Source organism: Sebastes umbrosus, chromosome 3 (genome assembly GCF_015220745.1).
Source record: "Sebastes umbrosus isolate fSebUmb1 chromosome 3, fSebUmb1.pri, whole genome shotgun sequence".
NCBI classification, from domain to species: Eukaryota; Metazoa; Chordata; class Actinopteri; order Perciformes; family Sebastidae; genus Sebastes; species Sebastes umbrosus.
Window position 1 is genome coordinate 6,583,501 of NC_051271.1, and position 26,195 is coordinate 6,609,695.

Here is a 26,195-nt window from a genome sequence, read left to right on the forward strand (position 1 = left end):
ACTGTTCATTTTTATATCTGTAGCATCATATACAATTATCTGTCTGAACAGTTTTGAAAAAGTGAGCTCAGTATAGAGAAATGTGTGTTAACAAAACTATAATGAGTAGCCTTGGGGGTGAGCTTCCCACACTGCAAGTAGCACAGAAGATGAACAGCACCTTTTTACGAGATGTATTGTGCGACTTAAAGGGCCATTCGTGCAATTTGATATTCCACTTCCGATAAGTTGGGCTGGCTTGTGAGAAACGGAGTAAAAATGTATGATCAAAATCAAAGCAGTAGATGCAGAGATATCCTCACTTTAACTCCCATGTGATTCACGCCCCCAAAACTCTGGATTTACATTACCCACAATGCAACTGTACTACATGTTTAATTAGATCATCCCTGCCTGGTAAACAGTCATGTCTTTATCAAACTCCACACCCCAAATTTGTAACGCAGACCTTTTGTTCTATATCTAACTGTAAGTCTCAAGCTGAATCAAACCACTTTCTCAAACTACAAACTAAAGGCAGAGTAAATAATAGATGAATATTTTACATTTCTACATAGACCAATATATAATTACTAGGGCTGTCAAGTTAACGTGATAATAACGCCTTAACGCAAATTCTGTGGTTTTTAGTTTGTAGTGGGCTCAGTTTTAAAGCTACAGTGAAGATACTTGTATCATATGAAAATAGAATCCGTTAGTACCAACCATGTCATACGAGCTTGTCCGCAAAGAAGGCTAAATAATGCTCCGAACTTACGCTAAATTTTGGTGAGGAAAAACTGTCATGGCCATTTTCAAAGGGGTCCCTTGACCTCTGACCTCAAGATATGTGAATGAAAATGGGTTCCCACGAGTCTCTCCTTAACAGACATGCCCACTTTATGATAATCACATGCAGTTTGGGGCAAGTCATAGTGAAGTCAGCACACTGACACACTGACAGCTGTTGTTGCCTGTTGGGCTTGAGTTTGCCATGTTATGATTTGAGCATATGTTTTTATGCTATATGCAGTACCTGTGAGGGTTTCTGGACAATATTTGTCATAATTTTGTGTTGTTAATTGATTTCCAATAATAAATATATATATACATTTGTATAAAGCAAGCATATTTGCCCACTCCCATGTTGATAAGAGTGTAATAATTACATATGCCAATACACACCTGAACTACAGCAGCAAGCTGTATTATCAACAGCACGGCAAAATATTTATTTGCATGCATCATGTATCTATTTTCAGTTGCGTACTGACATAAGACAATGATGTTAATCAAAATAACCCAAAAGGGAAAATACATTATAGTGGCATGCACATGCAGTAGGATGTATAAACTAATTGTATCAGAGGAATAAATGTGCATTTGGAGCCCCGAGGCAGAGAGAAGAGGACGGTTATATCATCAAGCTCAATATAGAGGATGTGAAAAAGAATAAGCATATTCTAATTACTGGATCTTTTAATAAACTTGGCAGAGAAGTGAACTTTTTCATGGCTGCCAACTTGTTTGCAAGATGCCCACATCATGTTCGTGCCCTCTGCACTTCTGTCTCATGTGCTGTTTCCTTCTCACTTTCTCTTTTTCACTCCCCCTCCTCCCCGCTCCTCCCCCTGACTTTTTCTCACATCTTACTCACTTTTCCAACCACAGCTGAAGTGATTTTCTAGGACTACTAATAGCGCTGATCTGAAAACACTGGTTTGAACGCTCGGTAATTGGTAATTGGGGTTTAAAATTGGAGCTGCCACTGCAAGGGCATGTTGCCAGATATCCACTCTGTGCTGGTGACTCAGGGTTGCTATTCCAGTCCTCAAACTTTTTGAGAAATAAGGATCAGCCGCCAAGAAATCATTATTCAGCAACAAAAATAAAACTACATCTCTGCATCTTCAACAACTCTGAATTGTGCATGGTCAAGACGCCTGAGGCTAAATACTTGTGTCTAATTAAAAAGTTAATATGAGCCTGCATGTGTGAGAACTTAGTTAACATTTTGTTTAAAAGTTAATTAATTTCCCTCATTAAAGCGAATGAAGCGATTGCAGAGAAAATGAATGTCCCAGACAAAGCACTCTTGTACATATCAATGCTGGTTGTGAAAGTATTATGAAGTCTAACAATAAAGTTGTTCTGCATACTACAAGTGTCGCTGGAGTTTTAGCTCTTCAGATTTTTTCCCTTCTCCATGTGAGTCCTAAAACCCGGGAATGAGTTAGTATTTTAGCACTTCTGGTTCCCTCGTCTGGTAGTCAATGGGTTTTTAGTTAGATGCCTGAAATAAGGTCTATGGTTAACACAAGCTGAAGAGATTTTAACGTTTTGTTCTATGATATAAAATACATAAATAAATACCCCGTTTGTGAATTTTGAAGTCTTTATGTGTCTAAAAAAAGGCGGTTGCTAACAAGTGGCTAAATGAGACTACAATACGTCACCCCGCTGACTCGTCCGCCTTTTACATCTTTCGTTGTTTATGCTCGCGCTCATGTGACCGTGGTCGTTTATAGCCTAACTTTAGCTTTTTAATTCTGGCGACGGCAGTCACACTTCAAAAATCATAAAAGTGGTGTTCATTTGCGAAGATTATCTTAGCTAAAACATGCAAGTACTATAAACGTTTGTTTACCACAGAGCTTATTTTCTACATTAACCCAAAACTCAATGGAAAAATCTCTTTGGCTTTTCGTCAAGGGAACCCAGGGCGATGCTAACTTCCTGGTTGGCCTTCAAAAATACGTCATCCCTGGAGCACTGTATATCTGATTGGTCAATCACAACATTCTACGGTCTGTTATTTCTTCATAGCAGACTGTTGCTATGTATAACAGACCGTTGCTATGTATAAGAGACCGTTGCTATGTATAACAGACCGGTGCTATGTATAAGAGGCCGCTGCTATGTATAACAGACCGTTGCTGTGGATGCAGCTCTGATGTCGAAATCTGGCGGACGTTTTTTGTTTCAAATTATTGATTTCTTAAGAAAGTAGTCGTGCGATAAGCGGGATAATGTTCAGTTAGCGGGGTCATTGCTGTGAAATAAACCCCTTCATTATCCCTTACATATCATCCTGACATTACAAACACCCGGGTTGCTTTGCTCTTTCAGCCCACAGAGTCAGTGAGCAGAGACACCCATGCATCTAATGCCACACTGCAGTGGGGACCAACTAGGGCATAGAAGGAAATGGCCCGTGTCATTCTCACATCATCAAATGCTCTTCTGAAATGCCGCACATAGTCATCATTTGGCCACTTTTTCTCATTTCAATCCCTGCTTTCTTTGCTTCTCCCCCTCTGCTCTTTTCCTCACCGTTAATACCTTATGTCGCCTTTGTCTTCCCCTTCTCTCTCTCTCTCTCTCTCTCTTCCTCCTTTCCTATCTCTTCCTCTCTGTGTCAAAGTCATTGAGGTGTAAATTCACATTAGTGCGAGCATTCCTCCTAGACAGGAGCTACCAATGACTGGCTATATAGGTCAGAGTAAACTGTGTTCCAGCTTACGTGTGTGGGTAAACGCAGGGAACATACTGCATTCTGCCACATGTGTGCTGACAACCAGGGGACCCACCGCTACATAGAAATGTACTCCCTCATATGGAGTTATGAGTGTGTGGGCAGGTGTGTGTGAGAAAGAGAAGTGTGAAAAATAATTCTCATCTCACACATACTGAGATACGAACATGATCAAACCCACCACCAACACAGTTATATTTTAGAAGTGCCATCACCATAGCAGCTCATATTAACACAAGTATACAATATATGAGTGTTTTCCTCATTCAGGGTGGCAGCAGGGGCTCTCCGCCTCTGGCGTCCATAATGCTGGTTCTCAACTCTTTGGAAATTATGGCTGGAGCTTAAATTAAATCCCTCAAAAGTCCATCTACACCTACAACTTGTCAATGTGACGTTTGGTAACTGTATACAAATTTCAGAAATGGGCCAAATAGACATATATTACAAATATAGAGCTAGGCTTCGTCCGAAATTACATACTATGCACTACACACCCAATATGTGTACTATCGTTCAACATACTTTTGAGTGAATAAACACGCACTGAGCAGTAATTTACGGCGTCGCTTCCTGAGAACCACCTTGCCGGTTGGAGACACTTCACCATGGTAACCCGTGCCAACCTCATGTGACCAAAATGATGATTTGTGAGAATCAACATTCTGAACTCATTTAAAATATACATTACGTCTAGCAAAGTGAAATCTTAATATTAAATTGAAGCTTTACAAATTACAGAGCTGTCCGTCAATGTCTGTTATGAATGTTGTCGTCACTACCGCGTTGCATTGTGGGATATTTATGCTGCCGTAGTGTCCAGCGTTGCATATTGTAATATTTCACAAGAAATAGGATGCAATTCACGATCTATTGGTTTCATACTAAGATTTCGGACATACTAAATATCATGTTTATATGGAATTTCGGACGCATCCAAAGACTGGATCCAAATAACCAACAAAAACATTTTCTTCCCTCACCGACAAAATGAAAGGTGGAGGAGCTTAAATGAAATCCCCCCAAAAGTTCGAACACCTACAACTTGTCAATGTGAATTCTGGTAACTGTAATCAAATTTCAGAGTTGGGCCAAAGGCCGATGACAAAACTCTACAAATGTAGTTGTTGTTCATGATTGATATGAAATCACTCCCGTTTCCTTCTGTCACACACAATTTGAAGAGCACTTCCCCTCGATTATCTCTGAAAATGTCACCGCTGTCAGCCAATTTTTAAGGTCAGCCTCCACTTAGGAGTGTTTTTGAGTGCGTGTTCACGTGTTTGCACGATTCGGTTGGTGTGTGTGTGTGCAGAATTGCCTGTGCATGCGATGCTGTATCATGCATGTGACCGTGTGACATTGTGTGACTTAGCATAAAGTGTGTGACATTAAATGTGTGCATTGGCTCACAGCAGTATGGAAACAGTGGCCGCTCTCGCCCCCTGCTGTGTCATCCCTGGCTGGCGCATTAGTGTCAGTCTGACTCTGAACGGTCACAGCGTGTTCAACCCTGCGTCCGCTGGGAGGAATTAACCTCCCAGTCCGTCAGGGGGGGTTTTTAGAGGGAATCAATAACCCAGCCCACCTTTAAATAGCAGCAACTAACTGATAATGACTACAGAGTAGGAAAAATCAGTGCAAAATCAGTACATCCAGTATAAACTGCTGCAAGCTGTAGCGTCACATGGTCTCAATCGCCAGTTTCAAGTCTTCTTCAATACAGCATGATGTTCATTTTGTAAATTATGGTCCCATTTAGAGTCAAATAGATCATAAAGCAGGGGATGCTTTAGGGCGTGGCTACCTTGTGATTGACAGGTCGCTACCACGGTGTTGTCCGGTCTGGGAGTTGTCTGCGTTTCCGTCTTACAACTTTAACCCTTTCACAGTGTGTTTTCACTTCATGAAAGTTAATTGTAACATTTTGGTCACCTAAAAATGTCTTATTCGGCGTTCGGTTATACTTAACTCCACCCTCTCGTATTTTCTGGTTCCAATAAAACCAAGATGACGATGGCCAAAATGCAGAACTCGAGGCTTCAAAACCGTCGTCAACAAACCAATGGGTGATGTAACAATGACTACGTCACCTTCTTATATACAGGCTATGGTTGATACATCAGTTGATGAACAGTCAGAGACTTGTTAGAAACAATTGTCACTGATATGGTTAATTAATGGACACACAATGTGTAATGATGCGTGAGAATGTGCTGGACTGATACCATTAAAACCCTCCTTGGGACGAACCTTTAAAACAATTGTGATACACATTGAACAAGGAAAATGCACCCTGGTAAGGCTTCCTATAGCTGTGAGATGATTTTCAAAAACAAAATGTTAACACGTACAAAATGATGATCACAAATGACAAGGTGAAATTTTCAAGTCAAGTGGATTTTTGTCTTGAATGAAATACTTATTGCAGAAACTGATCAAAACAACATTCTGATAGAGGATTAAACCTGCTCAGGGGAAAACCCACTGGGACACACTGAGACCCCAGCTTGTATGTGTGGGTTAAGTTTGGACTTGCCAGCGGACACACTGGGCGTCTGTCAGACTGGGATGCTTACGTCATGAGTGTGTGTGTGTGCGTGTGTGTCTGTCCTGAGGCAGTGACCTTAATCTGGAGCACAAGGGTGAGACAGGCTCAGACCAGACAGTGACAAAGATGACCTCATGCATCAAAACATCCACATCCACGCACACACACACACATCCCTCCATGTTCGGCCTTACCTCTGGGGCGATGTAGTCTGGAGTGCCGCAGAAGGTGCGTGTGGTCACTCCTTCTATCATGTTCTCTTTACACATGCCAAAGTCAGCAATCTTGATGTGTCCCTCAAAGTCCAGCATCACGTTGTCCAACTTCAGATCCCTGAGGAGGCACACAGACAATCAAAACATCCTTGAAGATGTTGACTTTTCTTTTCAATCAGCAGGTGGCTTTCACTGCCAAACCTAAGTACTTCTACTTCTGACACTATTTATTACAATCAAACCCCAGTTGCTGCTGCTGGGTGTTTTCAAGAAAGAGCTAATAAAACACTGGTTGTTTAAAAAAAAACAAAAAAAAAGCTTTCATTTCTGTTGCAGAAAAACATACATTTATTACATCACAAAATGTCTCATTATTACTTTAAAGGTGCAGTGTGTTGGATCTGGCGACATCTGGCGTTGACGTTGCAGATTGCAATCAACTTAAACTTTTACCGTGTGCGAAGCGTGTTGGAGAACTACGGTGGCCGACGCAAAAACGCTAAAACGTGAATGGCCCTATCTAGAGCCAGTGTTTGGTTTGTCCATTCTGGGCTACTGTAGAAACATGGCGGCCGGCTCCGTCAAGATATTTTCCAGTTCTGCCAATGTATCGCCCTAAGTGTTACACACTGTTCCTTTAAATGCATCCACTGAACTTAAAGAACAGCATGCACTGTTTTTACGCTGTGCAAACTGCGTAAACTAGTTAATGCTCACCTGTAGATGACTCCTTTAATGTGCAGGAAGAAGAGACCAGCAGCGATCTCTGCTGCATAGAACCTGCAATAACAACCACACATTTACAGACTTCAAACACAAGGAAATGTAACCTCAGATACGTCACACTTTTTACAAGATGGCCACATTGTTGCACATGCAGCATGCTTGCTGCAGTAATAATGCAGCGTGCATGTAAGAAAGTGTCAGTTTTCTTACATTGTAGCGCTATGCAAAGATGTTTTAGAAAACTAAAAGAATAATTATCTTAAACTAAGATGAAGATGGAATATCTATTTGACTGTAGAAAATGATTCCCAATGCAGTGGGATTACACCAGTTGCTAGTAAATGGAAATGTCTTACACTGCCTGAGGTTCCTTGAACTTGCCCACTTGTTGGATATGGTACATGAGGTCTCCCCCGTTCACATACTCCATGACAAAGTAAAGACGGTCCTGTGGTCGTAGAGATAGAGGGAGTAGACGAGAGGGTTTAGGGACAGATGGGGCATGGGGAGGGGAGGCAGAGAAAAATATGCAACATCATTATTTTGCACAAAAAGTTCCACAAAAGCTGTAAAATTACACAACAACGCTACAAGGTGACCTAAAAAGCCCACAACAAAGAGCTTCATGGGAAAAGAAAACACTCAACACAGACATCTGTCAGGAGACATTTTCTTTGTCTGATGGTGCTGGTCCCTTACTGCTCATGACATGTTTGGCCTGACCCTGGTCTAGCTGTGTTCGACAGCGCCCTCAATAGCAAAGCACAAACCAGCCACCTCACATAGCAACAGAGCCAGCGGCGACACTGACCTTCCATCAGGTTTGACAAAGCAGATCAGACCGTGAATTCGTCAGAGCTCTGACCCTCACAGCACTACGATGACGGTCCCTTGAGCAAAATGCACACTGCACCTTCATCTAGATCTTTTCTGTAATCTTTTGTCTCGTAGACATGGTGATGTTTTACCTCAATAATGGGTCACCAAAGATGCTTCAGCTGGATTTCATTCTAATGGATGCTGACAACATGCTGTCTTAGCAAACACATGCAAAATATAACTTGTGTATTTCAGCTAATTATGGTAAAACGTCAACTGGTGTACAAGAACTTCTGACTGGGGAAGCGAACAAGATTCTTTTATTCTAAAAAAAAAAAAAAAGTCTGCAAAGAAATTGTGGAAATATTAGAGAAGTTGTGAAAGTGTGAGAGTAACTTTGTGTTTCTGTATGTGGGAGAATGAACTGTGTGAACTGTGTGTGTGTGTGTGTAGTCATGAATATGCTATGAGTGATGCCAAGCTGTGTCTCTTCTTCTGTCTGCCTGCTGGTGCTACAGCTCTAATCAGCTGCTATAGTTCAGCTCAGCCTCTCCGAGGAATATAACTGCTAATAGACGTTCATTTTGCACCCAGCACAAACCGATGGCTGGGTAGATTTACCGAGAGGAGTTCTGATTAGGTAAAACCTTGATTTCTTACACATTGAGACTGAAACGTATGTGAGGAGAGGGGCCTGAAGAATTCATGTGGCTGCCGTTTGTATATCTTTATTGGGATAAAAAAAAAAAAATGCAATATCTCACAAATATGGAGACACCAGATTTCCCCCAAACGGTAACACCTTATTTTACTGGTCCACAAATTTCATGGTAATTAGGTGATAATTAGCAAGTAACCTTTTTAAAATTTCTTTGAAATTACTGCCAAATTAGCCCAATATTTACCTAAAAATGTATCAAAAATGACTTATTATAAACATTATTTAACAATTCTATGCTTATATACTTATATACATATACTTCTGATCAGGCACAAATCTTACCATTGTGTGACTTATTGTCTACACAAATGTAACCTGGTAGCTGATGTGATGATTCAGGGAGTTTTTTAAGAAATTTCAAATAAGTTATTTGCTACTTATTATCTATTTACCAGCAGACAAGCTGGTATTGTTACACCTTGAGTGATTCTCAAAGACAGTTAAGCCCCAAAAATGAATGAAGGAACTTAATCTGAAGAGGATTTAGGAAGTTCCATTTCCATTTCTGGGTAGGTATTAAAACAGAGCAGTAAGGGATGTTTCTCTATGATTTCGTAGACACACATGGAAGAAAGAGTGATTTTGTGAATGTATATGTATGTGTGTGTGAGCGTATGTGTGTGCATGACCCACATTGGCCAGTCTTGGTTCTTTAAATTAAGGGTAGATCTAAAGATTAACAAGGCAGGAGTTGGAAGAAAAACTCTGCAAATTACTTCATACTTGTTTGTATGCATGTGAGCGCACATGTCTGCATTTGTGTCTGTTCTTATAAGCAGGCACAATGCACTTCTATGAGTAAGCGTAAGTGTGTGTGTGTGCAGGAAATACACATATTTATGAGTGCATGTCTCCTCGTTCATACAGTATGTGCTCTCAGGTTGTGTGGTCTGGTTTTGGCATGACTCAGAGTAAATACACACGTGCGTGTACGTACAGACTCATGCTTCTGTATACACACAAACGTACAAACCTCAGCCTTCTGATTAGAGTTTGTTTGTTTCCACTTGTTTTTTTTTCTTTAATTGTACTCGTCAGACACGTCCTCTACTGCTCTAGACAATACTTTATGACTAAGCCGTTTAGCTAAAAGCCCCTTCATGAATTAATCTGACCTGACCTGACGTGCCTTGTCCTGACGCGTGTCCAGGAGCATTTTACCTACCACGGTCTGGAAGCACGAGTGGAGGTGTGTGAGGAAGGGCGGCTTGTCCTGCTGGGCCAGGACTCTCTTCTCCACCATGGTACATTCTACGTCATCGTCCTGGATCACCACGTCCTTCTTCAGGATCTTTATTGCATACAGCTCTTCAGTGGTCTTCATCTCTGCCAGCATGACCTTCAGACACAGAGGGAGAGAACGGTAGGAAAAGATCGTATATATGTATATTGTTCCTTTAGATCTCGTGCTGTCTGTTACCAGTGACCAGGGTCTGACATTAGCACCCGCCACCATGGTTGGAGGCATGGCGGAGAGAAAAAAAACGCTCAAAGCATGGCACTGCTACTACTACTAAATCTGAGGAACACACCCTAGTTTTTCCGTGATAAAGCTACACTGAACAACAAATCTGTGTTGAAATCAACAGGATGAGAGTTAGTAACGTTGCCCGGTGGGCAGCACAGTCCCGCTTGACTAAATAACGGAGCTACTAACGTTAACGGAGGTGCCATTGAGTTATTATTATGAGATGTTCAAGCTCTGCTCAGTAAAATGACTATTGGGTGAAGGTAAATTACAACATTATTATAATGTGTTCAAATCTAATCTCGTAAAATTAATTTTGGCGAGAAACTTAAGTAAATCTAGTTGTTTGAAGGAGATGTTTTCACAGCAATATAAAATACACATTAGAGAGATAATTATGACCTGTTTAACTTCCTTACACTAACACTAGCTCTAAGCAGTTTATAACACATCATTAAAACTACCGATGCCTAAATTTTTTAATCAAAGCAAATATTTAAATAATCATAATCATTTGAATTGTGTGTTTTTATGCAAATAACCATTATAGATGACAAAAACAAAGTAGAGTACAGTACTGTGTACAGTACCCTCTCTCCCCCGAAAAAATAGGGCTCCCCCAGAAGCCACGGTGTAATTTGAACACTGTAATTTCCCATGTATATAATGTTTTTTATGTAAAATATATCGATCATTGAATGACATCAGATCTAAAATGTTATTCTTTCATTTAGTGCAGAGATTTCAAAAGTGGCAAACAAAAAGAATGCTTGCCTGTCACAGTGGCGGGCAGTGAGAAAAGGTAATTTCAGACCCTGCCAGTGACACTAAGAGCTCCTTTTTCTTATTTATTTGCCTCACCTTGCCGAAGCTCCCTTTCCCGAGGACAGCCAGGAAGGAGAAGTCGTTGAGCTTAACCTGGTTCAGGCTGGTGAAAGGCAGGTGGCTGGAGCCGCCGTCCGCCTCGGTGATCGCCTTCTTACCTGGGCCTAGCTTGGCTTTCTGCACTCAGGGAACAAAGGATAGCGTGTTAGAGATACACATTTTAAAATGCACTTTGAGTAACACACACACACAACATAAAGCTTCACTGTGTTGTTCAGACAAGACGACTAGTTCCTGAATTCCTAAAATGTGGACCTCATTTTAAAAGTTTGCATGAAATGAATTTTAAAGATACTGAACCAACGGTAAACTCGGACGAAGCTTCTTTGTGGTGGTTTCCTCTCAGAATGACGTGAGAAACACTTCCAGACCAACACATCCAATTTCATATAATATATTTTTACCACTACAGCCATTATGATACACATTAATATTTCATATGTTTGACTTTCTTCCCTAAAAAAAATGCTCCACTACCTGCGCTCACACACTCACACTGCTCATTTGCTCACTCACAGCCCCAATACACAGATTGATAAGCATAATTCAAAATGAATGGAGTGAAATGAGACTGCGATGACATTGTGAAGCAGATACACACAAAAATGTCTCCATACAAACAGATACAATTTAAAAAGTGTACTGAATTGTGGTAAACAAGATGACATTTCTTTCTTTCATCTTGTCACATTATTGACAATGGCAGAAGCTCTGACCCCTCAGCAATCTAAAATATATATTAACAAATAATTCTCATTAAAATGAATTAAAACCTCAGTACTCTCATTGGATTAAAGGAGGAAATGTGAGAATGATAAGCCTCACAACTGCCCCGATGATTTCTTCTCCTCTAGGAACGTTGCATGGCTGCGTGAGTGATGAAGAGGAGAGCACCACACTGTGGTTTTGCTGTGTGCATGCATCTCTGGTCCAGACAAGAATCTCTCATGTTCACCCTGTATTTTTGCAAAAAAATGCAAAAAGCATCTCTTCTATGCACTTCCTTCATGCCAAAGTCATGCGTAATCTCCCAGTATAGCAAGATGCTCCAAGAAGAAAAGTGCACTATGCTGAAAAATACACAACTTCATGGCAATCTGAATGAATGCTAAACAACACTTAGATTTATTTTTCCTCTCTGCACAATTACATAACCAAATCACCATGTCCAGTATTCACACTCAGCCAAGGCCAAACACAGATCCAAACTCATGCTGATCCTCGACCCCATCGGTGGAATCTACACCCACATGCTACAGAGTTTAACTTTAGCAAGGACTATAACCTATCAGCCGATTAGACTGTTGTCAGGCTATTAAATAGGCGTTATGAGTCGCTATAGGCCCCATAGATGTGGGTCAATAGGGGCCAACTACGTCCACTAGTAGGTTTAATCATCTATTTAAATGGTAGATCACTGAAAGAAGGGATAAAAGAAGACGACAGCAAAAACCTAAATGAGTTAATGTTTTGTTGCCTAAACCTAAAGAAAAGTTGTAGTTTTGTTGCCTCAACCTAAAGAAGTTGTAGTTTTGTTACCTAAGCCTAAAGAAGTTGTAATTGTATTGCCTAAACCTAAAGAGTTATAGTTTTGTTGCCTAAACCTAAAGGAGTTGTAGTTTTATTGCCTAAACCTAACTGTTTTTTTTGCCTAAACCTAAAGAAGTTGTAGTTTTGTTGCCTACACCTAACTGTTTTTTTTTGCCTAAACCTAAAGAAGTTGTGGTTTTGTTGCCTAGACCTAAAGGAGTTGTGGTTGTTTTTTTAAGCTTTATTTATTCAGGGGGAGGTTCACTGACAGCAATGCTCTCTTTTTCAGGAACGCACTGATGACATTCACACAGTTACACATTCACACCTGGAAGCTGCCCAGTACAACCACAGTCTGATCTCCTGGCCACTGAGCAGCTCCACTGGAGCCTTGCTCAACGGCACCTCAGTGGTGGCAATGAGGCTACTGAGACCACTGTTGCCTAAGCCTAAAGAAGTTGTAGTTGTATTGCCTAAACCTATAAAAGTTGTAGTTTTGTTGCCTAAACCTAAAGAAGTTGTAGTTTTATTGCCTGCACCTAAAAAAGTTGTAGTTTTGTTGCCTAAACCTAAAAAAAACCTGAGAAAGCTTTTAAGTTTCACTTTAACATTTACAACCTCGGAGGTGTAGTAGGTCCCTACTGACCCACATCTATGGTGCTTATTGTGACTGATAACGCCTATTTAATGGCCTGATAACAGTCAAATCGGGTGAACATGTTAGCATTAAATTGTGAAATGTCCTTACTGTTTCCTGTCATCCCTCTGCACCTTCACTAGAAAGTAGGCCAATGAAGGTCACTTTAGCACTCATACATTGCAGTACATGGTGACACAAATCTGTGACTTTAATCAAAAATATTGTATGAAAGAAATCTTTGATGACGACCAACATGAGTTGGATGAGTTGGGTGGAGAAAATTGTTTTCAGAGCCTTTCAATAACTGTTGACAAAATGAAGAATCCAGCAGGCTAGCATCACAAAGTCCCTGATTTATCACTTTTCTCCTTTGGAAATCAATTAATTTTAAGTCCGATTCAGACTATTTCAAGCTATTCTGAATAAGTAGACATGAACTTGAGGCAGTCAATGCTGAGCAGCTTTAGTTTGGTTAATGGCATCTACTATAGTCTGCTCTTAATCTGGGAGAGCAGCAGAGAAACGCAAAGCAGAGCAGACCGCACCAGATCACAGCACACCTGTAAGCTTTAGCCAATGAAAAGAGCCTGGTGGAGCCGAGCAAGCAGCAGCCTTACTTCCTGCCTCCCTCTGAGACACACCTGATCAGAGTCTTCCATAACTGCTTGGCCCTGAAACCACAGGGAAAAGGGAGCCAAAAGGGCCGACTCACTTAGTACACATGAGTATAGGTGTTTTTACACGCAGATAGTTGAGGGCTGATCCACAGAGTGCAGCTCATATACACAGAAAATATGAATAAAGATGCAGTAAATCATACTATGACACTAAATTGCGCTTCGGCCTTTGCAATAATGTTTCAGCAGAGTCAACTTGATTCCACATTCAATTAAGTTTCCTAGTCATTGTTATTGTAAAAGTCTGCTATCAGTTGCATTCATTCAGTCTTGGCGGGACTCTGTTTCAGTGCCACAGCAATCCCTGGTCTCATGTTACCTTACATAAAAATGATTGGTAACACTTCATTTTACAGGTCCGCAAATTTCACAGTAATTAGGTGATAATTAGCAAGTAGCCTATTTGAAATTTCTTTGCAATTACTGCCAAATTACCCCAATATTTACCTCAAAATTTATTGAAAATTACTATATTATAAACATCATTTAATAATTATATTCCGCTATTTCCCAATAGCTGGTAATTTATTTAATACATTTCCAGGAAAAGAACACAAAGTTAATTGATATGTTTTATTTCCATGTCTGCTGATAAATAGATAATAATTAGCAAATAACTTATTTGAAATTTCTTAAAAAACTCCTGAATCATGACATCAGCTACCAGGTTACATTTGTGTAGACAATAAGTCACACAGTGGTGAAATTTGTGTCTGATCAGAAGTGTCTTCTATTAGTTTTGTTTTTCCACCTCCGATGGAGAGCAGCCGCTTCTCAAGTCTAAGGGCCCTATTTTAACCATTATATGCCATTTTAGCTTGTAATTATTAAATAATGTTTATAATAAAGTAATTTTCTATAATGTTGAGGTAAACATTTGGGTAATTTCAAAATTCCAAATTGGTTACTTGCTGATTATCACGTAATTACCATGGAATTTGCAGACCTGTACAATGAAGTGTTGATGAAGAAACTTGTATCATGAGAGATAAACCAGGATCTATCGACCCTTAAAGGGACTGTTTGTAGCGGGTCGGCACACATGCGCGTTCGCATATGCGCGCTCGCGTGTGGCCAGAGCCTCGTCTCTGCTGCCTGCTCTCCTTCACTCACCTCGCTGTCTCGCTCCACCTCTAGACGTGAACGCGCGCTCATTCCACACTGCAAAAGAGTTAGTTTAGCTCTGAGAATATCTAGTGTCTTGTGAGGTGACGGGGCTCCTCAACGAGTTACATTATCGTCTCGTTACCGACCGGGTGCCGGTGTCTTCGGCTGCCGGCTGCGGTCGGGAGGCGATAACGTAACTCGTTGAGGAGCCCCGCTGCTGAAGCCTTCGCTGAGCAGGAAAAGCCAACACTAGGATCAGCACTGATTCATGGAGAGACCTCTGTCTGGTCAGCTAACATTACTGCCAAGCAGCTGAAATATAGAGTGATATTGTGGTTTTAGCTGACGTCTGTCGCCTCACTGTTTTGAGCGATGCTCGTTCATGTCTATGTAGAGCGAGCAAGCGCGAGCTCGACGCTGACTTTCGTTGATTTCAAGGCCACAGGTGTTGCTGTTAAGCAGCATTTCTGAATCTTACAAATAGTCCCTTTAACTGAAACATTCTTTTAGAAGTTTCTGGCAGAAACAAAGAAATAACAAAAACAAAATTCAAAGCTCAAAAGCACCATAACTAAGTGATAATTTCTGTGTGTTATTTCCTCGATCAAGTTAAAAACCCCACCAGTACTCTACAGAGTAAAATGGTATGAAGACTAAAAAGGAAAAACAAAATGTACAAATGTGAGTGAGAATCAGGAGAATTTAAAGGTGGTGTGGAAATCAAATCTTCGAGTATGAAGAAGAAGCAAGGTGACAAATTGTGGGTGGAAAAAAAATCTGTTACTTCGCAAGCACACCAACACCAACAAACACACACACACACCAACACCAACACCAACACACACACACACACACACACACACACACACAGACAGAAACAGTTGCTCATTGTTCTGACAACAGGTCTGGCATTGTATTTCAGTTCAATGCTGACATCTAGTGGTCACAGTTGATTTTGTTTCTCTTCATAAAGCCAACTATTTTCCCAGTGTGGAATATTTCTGTAGTAATTCCAGGCAAAATAAGGCATGTTATGCATAAGCAAGATAAGTGAAGTTGATGACCATATATCTTCACGTTATACCTGCAGTAGCGATGACGTGAGCGCACAACATGTGGACAGACAGAATACAAAGACAAACGTCGACAAATGTGTACAGTAGCCATGAAGTGTGAGCCGAAAGTGTCAGGATTTACTAACAATCCTCTGACAAACTGTGAGGAACAAGAAGCAGGGAGGACAGAGAAGAGCTGCTCATGTACTCTCACTTGACGCACAATTCACCTTTTTGTATTCGTCTTAATTTCTTTTATAAACTCAAACCCACGTCCCAGAATAAATTGTTAGTAAAGTCGATCTATTTGCAGTAGCTTGGAACCACGTACAAATGATCAGACATGAGGGGAGGTGAAGGAACAGGTCACTACAACAAGACAAGACAAGAGAGGAGAGGAGAGGAGGTTAGAGTAGAGGAGAGGAAAGGAGTAGGAGAGGAGAGGAGAGGAGGGGAGAGGTTAGAAGAGAGGAGAGGAGAGGAGAGGAGGTTAGAGGAGAGGAGAGTGCTACCTTATTACTAAAGTTAATTTGGCAATCCTGAGAGCAGGTGGGGGGGAAAGAAGGGGAGAGAGGAAGAGAGAAACTCTTGCATTAAATATGACAACGTGACACAGGATGAAGAAGCATTTGTACAGTATAAGTCTCACCAAGCACACAGGAGGGAGCAGGAAGCTAGGGGAGAAAAGGGAGAGAACCACAGAGGGGTTTATGAAGAGGAAGAACGGAGAGAGAAGTTGGCACATTCTCGAAGCCATAGAGTCCAAAAAAGACACAATAAAGTCAAGTGGATGAAACATGTTAAGACACGGAGACTGAAAAACTGCATCACTGCAGAAACTTACCAAGTATATTTGTCTAATTCAAAATATCTCATAACACTTAATGTAAGATGCAATCACCTAATATATCAGTGAGATATAGGGACTTGTTTTTAGACAACGCATCTGGAATGGAAAGAGAGATACTGGTTGCTCTGTGTATTCAACTGTAAGACAAAACATGTCGGGTGCTCTTGGAAAACAGGATAAAAAAAACAGGGATAGATAGGAAGGCAATACAGGTGCTCCAAAATACTAGAGAGGAAGCATGTAAAGTCTATATCTATATAAAGACCAGGTTACTTTAAGGTGGTTTCTGTGAATAAGAAATGTTTAAATAGTTTTTCTTCTCTCTGTATAGGCTCCCATGTTTGTTTTGCAGCCTCCGTTGAAAAGAAGGAGTAGTTTCTTTGATGATGGACATAAATTACTTGTTTCTGTGTTATTTCTTTTAATATTTTGTAATATTTTGTAATACTATGATGATCACGTGATTGCGTCGCATTGGTTGTTGATACCATATACTGTAGGTGAGGCTACATCCGCTTTGTCTGTTTGTTTTAAGCGCTGACAAAGACCTACATTGGTCGAAACATGTTGGCTTTTTAATGATTTAGCCACTACAATAAAGGCTTGTTAATATATTTCCTTCGTTGTTGCCACTTGTTTTAGTATTTTGGAGTGCCTGGATTGTCTTCCTATCTAATGCATCTGGAATATCCTAAGAAAAAGTACTGCTTTTAAGCATTATAGGCTTATTATGACACAAAATACTTCCTAATACTAGTGAAATATAGCTCAAAATGAGTTTTCCCAGCTAATTTCTTATTTTTCTTATCTTGGAAAGCACAAATATTACATCTTATTTCAAGAAATCTTACCAAGCAAATTTTCCCTTTTTTTAACTTATTATAAGCAAAAACACCATGTATTTATTTTTTATAAAAAGAAAATTGAACTGATTTTTGAAGTGGCCTTTTTGCCAGTGTAGGAAATAATATTATATATATATACATATATATATATAGGTTTTAGAAAAGTTGTTTTTCAGTTCCAGCTTGAAAGAGAGCGTGCTGTATAAAAACTGCTGTATAGCTTCTTTAGAGAACAAACTAGAAAAGCGTAGGGAGTAGCGGCTGCTTTCTGTAGAGTGTGTGTGTGAGTCTGAAGTAAGTACAAGCTTGTGTGTGTGTGAGCAGGGTTAAGGACCAGCTGTTGAACCCTGATGCATCACGCATCCCATTTTGGTGAATGTATGTACTCGTGGACCCGTTCCTATGACGACCAAATGCAGACAAGCGACAGGAGGTCAGACTCTTCTCTGACCTTAATCATCACTCCTGTTTGTCACCTCTTTTCTCTGTCCTCCCTCGTCATTACATGAACCTTACATCCTGTGTGAAGGTCCCAAATGGCTGTTGTCATGTCGGCTTTATTTTCCAGACAAAAAACATTCAAAAAACCCATTGACCTCCAGACGAGGGAACCGGTAGTGCTTAAATGCTAACTCATTTCTGGGTTTTAGGACTCATTCCTGTAGCACTCTATTGGTGCTTTCACAAAATATTCACACAATGAGATTTTTGATAAATAATCATCAGTAATGTGGATATAATAACTAAGAACCGCTAGAACAGTCTACTGTAAGAACAGAAAATGACATCATTGTACTGTAACGCAGCCTTGAAATCCAGGAAAAGACAGCACTTATGCAATATTACAATATCCAAAATATAAAACAATATCTAGTCTCATATCATCATATTGATATAATATTGATATATCGCCCAGTCCTAACATAAATAACACCTGTTTAAGGCTTTAATAAATTCACAGTGTCAGCGGTGCCAAACTGGATCTTGACAGTACAGGACACAAATTAACAAGATGTGATGAGACAATTTTAGTGCGTTTAACACCAAAATAATATAAATTCTACAAAATAGTATTGGTTTCAATCCCAGCCATGACCTTTCTAACATTCAGCCTTTACCTTCTTTCCTTTAGCCCACAACTCTGCACTATGTGTGGCAGAAACGTCATGAAAAATAACTTTAAAAAGCCTCTTCCAGAGACCTCGGCTCCCGCTGAGAGGCAGACAATCAGAGGACCACAAAGAGAGCTGCTTCACTCTCAGCAGGACGGACACAACGATGCAGGAGATTGGAAGAAGGAAAAGGCGACAGTGTCTCATCAGTGACCTCCACAGTACACTGTGTGAGTGTGTGTCTAGGTGGCATTTGAGGGGGAGGTTTATGATTTACTTATGATTTTAGACATCATTTTAGGGATGCAGTGATACTGATACCGGATCAGATATCGGACAGTTGCTGATAATGGGGACGATCTATGCAATGTAATTCTATGTTTTGTATACATAATATACTTTAATTTGAATTCCTGTTGAATTTTTGACCAGTTTGTTGCTGCATTAAAAAGGTTTCCACCTGAATTGTAATTCCTGTTAATTTTAAAAAAGTTTTTTTACCAAGTTGCTTGTGCACAATTTATTCTTTTAATAATAAATAAATAATAGATAAGTAAATATATATCTATGTATTTATTTGCTACATTTTGTTTTACAACATGAGAAATGTAATGTTCAAGTCAAGTCTGACACATAAAACACATAGTAGAATGATCCCAGTCACTTCCACACAGTGAGACATACAGCTTATTAATTAAACATGGTTTCGGATCGGTACTCGGTATCGGCCGATATCCAAAGCCCGGGTATCGCTATCGGGACTGAAAAAGTTGGATCGGTGCATCCCTAAATAAGGTTCTATGAATCATGCTGGATCCTCATTTAGCTGTTTCTAATTCAGAAGAAACACTTCACATCAATGGGAATACATGAATTGATCTTTCAACTTCATCCTCTGAAATGAAAAAAACTACTAAATTTGTCAGGTTAAAACTTCACAAATCTCTAAACAACTACAATCTGAGTTCATTACACGTGTTCAGAATAGAGCAACATCAACTAGTGCAGTGAGAGTCAGTTTGTTGTCAAATGAAAACTCACCACATTTGAAACAACCATCCCATCCCCCGACAATTGCCTGATTATTAACTAACTAATAATACAAACTTGTGAAAAACTATTTCAAAACTCGTGCCTTGCATCAAATAAAGACTTTATCAAAGTAAATGGCTCTGTAGATGAAAAGACAGCTGTCGCTGAGAAAATCAAGGGACATATCAAAGGTCCTCTGTAGGCTGCTTTGATTCAACTCCGGGCTCCGATCTCTCTGATGGAGGAACAAAATGCTAACAATCTGTGATGAACACACACCGCACACGTTCAAGAGACCCACGAGCTGAAGAGGTCTTTGAAAGCTGCAGCTGTCACATTGTCATCTTTAATATAACAGCTGTAGCTACGGAGATGATGATGTTTCCAAATTCTAATACACATGCTTGTTTTAGAGCTTAGGAGCACACTCATACTCACCCATTTATTGTGAATTAAGGAAAAGGTGATCTGGATGGGATTCACAAGGTTAGAGGGACTCGTCAGCCTTTAACGGCTGCGTATGATGGGTGGCCTTAACCACATGGCTAAGCAGGGCTGTGTCAAATTAAGAATCACCACATCATCACCAACAACAATGACTCAGGTTTGAGGATATAAATATAAAGACCACCATATATTTGACATGTTCCCCGACAGAAAAGTCTCATTGACAGCCAATAGTGGAGCTTTGATGTTGTACAGACTCTCGCCGAGACGTCAAGTCAATAATTCAAGTCAAGAAACAGACAGACAGACAAACGGATGACAATGGTGATTATTTCAGCACAATCCTCACCTCAAACTTCTGCCTGAGTTCCTCATTTCCATCGTCCTCCTCTGAGATGGGAACATTGTAGTACTCCCCCTCCTCCTGGCACAATAACTTATACCTGGAAGAAGAAGAAGAAGAGAGGGAAGGTGGAGGAAGAAAGACGGGGAAAATGAGGATGGATTTATACAGAGAAACATTGTGAGATAATAAACTATCAGTTTAATTTGTCTACTTTCCCTTCTTCTACTCTTCCACTGATTTTAACCTACTAGGCCTGGATATAGTTTATGGTAAATCAACAGACTCTTCGAAGCAGACACAAACACAACTGTCGATTAAAGAAGTGAAAAATGAAAATCGGTAGCTGTGGCTCTAGTTGGCCATCAATCAATACAGAACGAGTTATTAGCCTACTGTGTGCCTCTGTTGTGAATTATTATTAATTGATTTAATTTGAAGCCAAACTAAGATAATTAAATTACATGATTTATGTTGTTTGAGAAGGTTAAAAGAGAAGGTTAAAACATGCTATTTACATTATCTACAGTAAATACGGAAGAATCTGTTACCTATTGATGATCATTTGAACTGTTAGCAGGAGATGCTTTTATTTTGAAGAGCAGGAAGTACTCTGCTTCTTTGTAACAGCAGCATATTCTGAGGATAAAAATGTGCTGTTTTGAAAGAGATGTTTTGTCATCATTATGAAGCTTCCACTACACAACAGCCTCACAGGTGTGTGAACCTGCGATGTAAGCTGCGTTTTACTGGATACAAAGAGGGGGTCAGCTTTATACACTGTCAATGCTAAACTGTTCATACTTTTGTTTCTATTGCTTTCTCTTGAAACTTGTGCTATTATTATTATTCATGATCAACATGGCTATTAGTGCTTATACAGGCAGTACTACTTAAATTATAAAGGATTATATTATTTTTTTTGTTACATCATTCAATAAACCATCAGTTTTAATTGGCTGGGGCGCATTCAAAATAATTGTACATGACCTGACAGAAACATTAACATAATTAAAAAATGTGATAATATGATGGTACTTCAAATTAAATTCTCACAGAGGTGAAAATAAAGTATTTGGTGAAATAAAAGCAACTGTTATTTTTTTAAATAATCAAACTTTGAAGCGTTCAATAACATATTTCATAGCAGGAAAGTTTGAGTGAGTTTCTTGGCATCAAACTGGACACTATCACACTGTGTAATTTCAAACAATACATGAGGGTCATTAACAACACAGATGTGAGCATTACCAGCCAGTGACTGGAGCCTTCATGAGCTCTGACACGCCGAAGGAAAGGGCCCCCATGAAGTCGTTCCTAGTGGTGCGGTCCCAGTCCCACACCTCCACCGACAGCCTGCGGTCCTTATCCTGAGCCTTCAGCTTGCTGTGCAACACAGAGACGGTACACATGATGTTTATGTCAAGTTTTGTGTCACAATTACATTTAAAATCAAATATGTTGTATGATTGTAAAACATTTGCTCTAAGTTATAATTCATAGTGATAGTAATAGCAGTTGTAATCTTAGTTGTGAGAGCACTGTTTAGTACTAGGAGGAGGATTATTTACTTAAAAGAGTCAAATAAAAATGTTTTTATTAATTTACGGAAAAATAAAAAGAAATGTGTTATTATTAATTTTCCAAGTAACAACACCAACAGTGGTGGTAGCACTAGTTGTTTCAATCTTTGAGAACGAACACAACACGGTGCAGACTAGTGTAGGTTTCAGTGTAAATCCATCAACAGATTGTAGGGTTATGATGAAATATTGCATTTGGTAAATCAGAATCAGATTAAGGTTTATTGCCAAGACGGATTTTTACATTTAAAAGGAAGTTGAATTTGTGTTTTGTTCATAAAATAAACATATTGAGAAGAACAAAAAAAAAAAAAAAAGTACTGCAAAGATCAAGAATATAAATATAGAATATAAAATGTATCATAAAATGATGATGTATATGTACAATAAAACTGTTTTAAAGAGTATTTTGCAAAGTTAGTTGTAATACAGTGATGTATGTTTTGTACTTCTGGTCATTTATATTGTCTTGTAAATGATGAATAGGAGTAATTATTATATTGTGTCAAATAAACAAAAAAAACTGACTGATCAATGGTCTGTATGTGTATGTATGTGTATATATATATATACATATATATATATATATATATATACTGTATATTTGTGACCCTGAAGGCAAGATAGCCAAAAAGGTTTGGTGAATATGTATTGAGATGGGATGGTAGTTGTAGCAGTAGTACCAGCACAACTAGTGGTATAGTATAAGAATCTTTATTAGTATCAGCATTAGAAGATGTATCAGTATAAATCGCTGATTCAGTTGTTTTTAATGTACTGATGACACTATAGTCATTATCTCACATTGCAAAATATCCATAAGTGTACTGTAAGTACTCTGGTAGGACAGAGGTGACGACAGGTCGTTTACTCACAAATTAAAACTCTCGTTCCATTTGGGGTTGAGGTTGCACCGGATGGTTTTGGTCTTCTGCTTGGTCTCATTTTTGGGGTCTGGTATGAGCTTGAGCTTGACGTACGGATCAGACGCGCCGTTGGGGTCCATGGGGATCAGGTTTTTGCCTTCACCCACTGATGGGGAGATAGAGAATAGGGAGAGATTATTCATTTGTCTATAGAGACACAGATTAGCTATATAGAATGTAGGTGTATGTAGAGTATAATCTGTAAAAGCAACATTTTAATTTGCACCACTGAAGCACAGTGGTCGTAGTGTTTCCCACATTCAGCACACCTCAACAACATACCGAGCTGCTAGTTACCATACTAATACCTGCTGGGTTATATTATCCTAACAGCTAAATGAACAAATTGTCTTCATTCATATTCTGTGTGCTTTCTACAATACAAATCGCGTTGGTCAGGAAAAACAGGTGCTTTCTTTTAACCAACAGACGAACATCAACAGAATGAATCGCAGGTGTTCGAGATCAAACGGCGAGCCGCTGCCTTTGAGGACTGCTTATGGGCGCCGAGCCATATAGGGAGCAAATACAGGAAGAGTTACAAGAACAGTGATTCAAAATCGCAGGCCGTGACACGCTTAAGTAGGCGAAGGCTCTCTTCTTGTCCTCCTGTATTTAGCTGTTCAGTAAACAAGGGCACACCGGGGACATTAGCACTCCATTAGACCAGAGCATTGGAGCACTGCCAGATCTGAGCTACAGTATAACACACACACACACTGTTACACACACATACTGTGTATCTCCCCGCAACGTATCCTTGGAGGGACAGTGTGACCGCCTGCCCATTGGCTAAACCTCGGCCCCTGCAGACCCCAGAAGCCTCTCCATGTGTCCCTGTCAGTCACACTACGACGTGGCCCTGAGCGGCGAAGATGCTAAATGACCTTTGACCTGGAGAGGAAGGCACTAAGCCAGTATGTCAAGACTGCATGAGAGAACAGCTAAACCCACCGTCTTAGCTGGAATCCTCTGACTGAGATACAGTATTGATAGGATTAGGAGGGATAAATGAACAAAGTGAGGGATTGTCACCACTGAGTTAACACAGCAACCGTTGCAAAGGCCAACGAGAACAACACAAAGCCAAAATCTCTGTCTCGTAGGATGCCACAAACGTTATACAGTACAGTATACTAACAGTAGTTTATATTATGATGCTATTTCATTAGTTGAGCCACTGGTAAAATCCTCCATGACAAAGCGGAGTCATTTTATTTTCCGTGCGGTTGCACCACCGGCTATTTAATAATAAGCCAAGAGTAAATACCTTCCCATTGTTTGCTTTTATTCTCAACGCCCGTTGGTGGGGGATTTGGGCGTTGTGCAATGTTAGCGAGGTGTGAAGTTTGATGTGAGCTGCAGTACACACACACACACACACGCTGAGAGAAAGAAAAGAGACAGACAGCAGCTTACAGAAGCAACTGGAGGTGTGGGAAGGTATTGAGCGAGCCTGAGCTGGCAACTCTCTGCCTTCTCAGGAATCCAATAGAAAGTGTAAATCCTGTCTATACTGTACAGGCACCAAAGAACGACTCACTGCATACTGCATTTACACTTGAGTGCTCTCTTGTATAGATGCACTCTACAAAGAGAAGTGAAGACATACATAGGGACAGGGGTTTTTGTGGATTTCTTACTGTAGATGTTCAGATAGATATTGAGCCTTGATGCCTCTTCTTCATTCCTCTCTTTTCATTTCGCCAAAAGTGGTAGAAATTAACTTAAATCTGCAGTAGGCAGAATGTTTTTGGTATCATTGGGCAAAAATTCCCATAATAACCTTTCAGCATATTGTAATTCAAGTGTTCTGAGAGAAAACTAGACTTCTGCACCTCCTCATGGCTCTGTTTTCAGGCTTTAAAAAATCTAGCCTTTGACCAATCACAGGTAATTTCAGAGGGAGCGTTCCTAGTGAGCGTTCGTATTGGCTGTGCTCCGACTGGTGGGCGGTGCTTGGTACTTCCTCATCTGTTCTCAACATGGCTGCTGGGTCACAAACTTTCTAATTTTACAGCTAAACAATACACTACAAGTTGTTTCTGAAAACATTTGAGGAGAGAAATAGGCATTACAGTAACAGAATATTGATTCATATTTGATCAGCGCTGACTAGTTTGACCATTTGATCGCGAGAGATTGACAGCTGCCTCCGTTGATCTCTCTAATGACCTGTGATTGGCCACAGGTCGGGTGAGTCTCTGGCTAGATTTTCTAAAGCCTGTAAACAGAGCCATGAGGAGGTGCAGAAGTCTAGACTTGTGAATGTGAAAGGTTATTATGGATTTTTTGCACAATGATGCCAAACATATTCTGCCTACTGCAGGTTTAAGTGCAGTTCCATGTAACATGTTCCTTATGTTACATGGAACTGCACTTAAATTTAACATATATACAACAAATTCTGAGTAGTTCCATGTAACCATGTACCATGTGTTTCAAATTCTTCCTTATTCAACTTTTAACTCTTGCATTGTACTCTTGCATAAGGTCATGTTTTGAATAAGTCTTATGCTGACCGTACGTATGCAAAGTCACAGCACCCAAATGACATTCATAAAACAGCCTACAAACAGACCTACACAGGGGAACTGTTCAGTGGCTTGTGCTCGTCTATGAGACTGTGGAATACAATCATTGATCAAGCTTGATGTGATGTAATTTGTCTGATTAATACATTTTTATTATTCCAGTTTAGGCTGCAACTAACAAATATTTTCATTGTCGATTAATCTGTTGTTTATCAGTAACTTGTTTGGTCTATAAAATGACAGAAAATGGCGAAAAATGGCGATCAGTGTTTCTCAAAGCCCAAGATGACGTCCTCACATGTCTTGTTTTTTCCACAACTCAAACATATTCAGTTTACTGTCATAGAGGAGTAAAGAAACTCCAGAAAATATTCACATTTAAGAAGCTGGAATCAGAGAATTTTGACTTTTTTTTTTTTTTCTTAAAAAATAACTAAAATCGATTTATCGATTATCAGAATAGTTGGCGATTAATTTAATCGTTGACAGCTAATAAATTAATCTTTGCAGCTCTAATTCCAGTCAATGATCCTGTCCAGGAAGAGTGGATTCTTTTTATCTCCAGTAATTATAAAGGTGATGTCGAACAATACAAACTATACAAATTATACTATA

General features: G+C 39.7%; 1 protein-coding gene across 6 annotated transcripts in view; it reads right to left on the bottom strand.

The window, feature by feature from the left end:
- Positions 1-26,195, bottom strand: part of prkcaa (protein kinase C, alpha, a) — a 185,688-nt gene that overhangs the window by 41,130 nt on the left and 118,363 nt on the right. For 2 of the 6 annotated variants that reach the window (XM_037765172.1, XM_037765174.1), the window contains exons 6-14: positions 22,996-23,152; positions 21,789-21,923; positions 20,544-20,637; positions 13,711-13,740; positions 10,876-11,016; positions 9,712-9,885; positions 7,363-7,454; positions 6,998-7,060; positions 6,260-6,398 (exon numbers count right to left, since the gene is read on the bottom strand). In XM_037765172.1, coding sequence (XP_037621100.1) covers positions 6,260-6,398; positions 6,998-7,060; positions 7,363-7,454; positions 9,712-9,885; positions 10,876-11,016; positions 13,711-13,740; positions 20,544-20,637; positions 21,789-21,923; positions 22,996-23,152 — 1,025 coding nt within the window. Of the gene's footprint in view, positions 1-6,259; positions 6,399-6,997; positions 7,061-7,362; positions 7,455-9,711; positions 9,886-10,875; positions 11,017-13,710; positions 13,741-16,420; positions 16,448-20,543; positions 20,638-21,788; positions 21,924-22,995; positions 23,153-26,195 lie in introns of all 6 variants that reach the window. The other 4 variants (XM_037765173.1, XM_037765177.1, XM_037765175.1 and 1 more) reach the window with 2 other exon arrangements.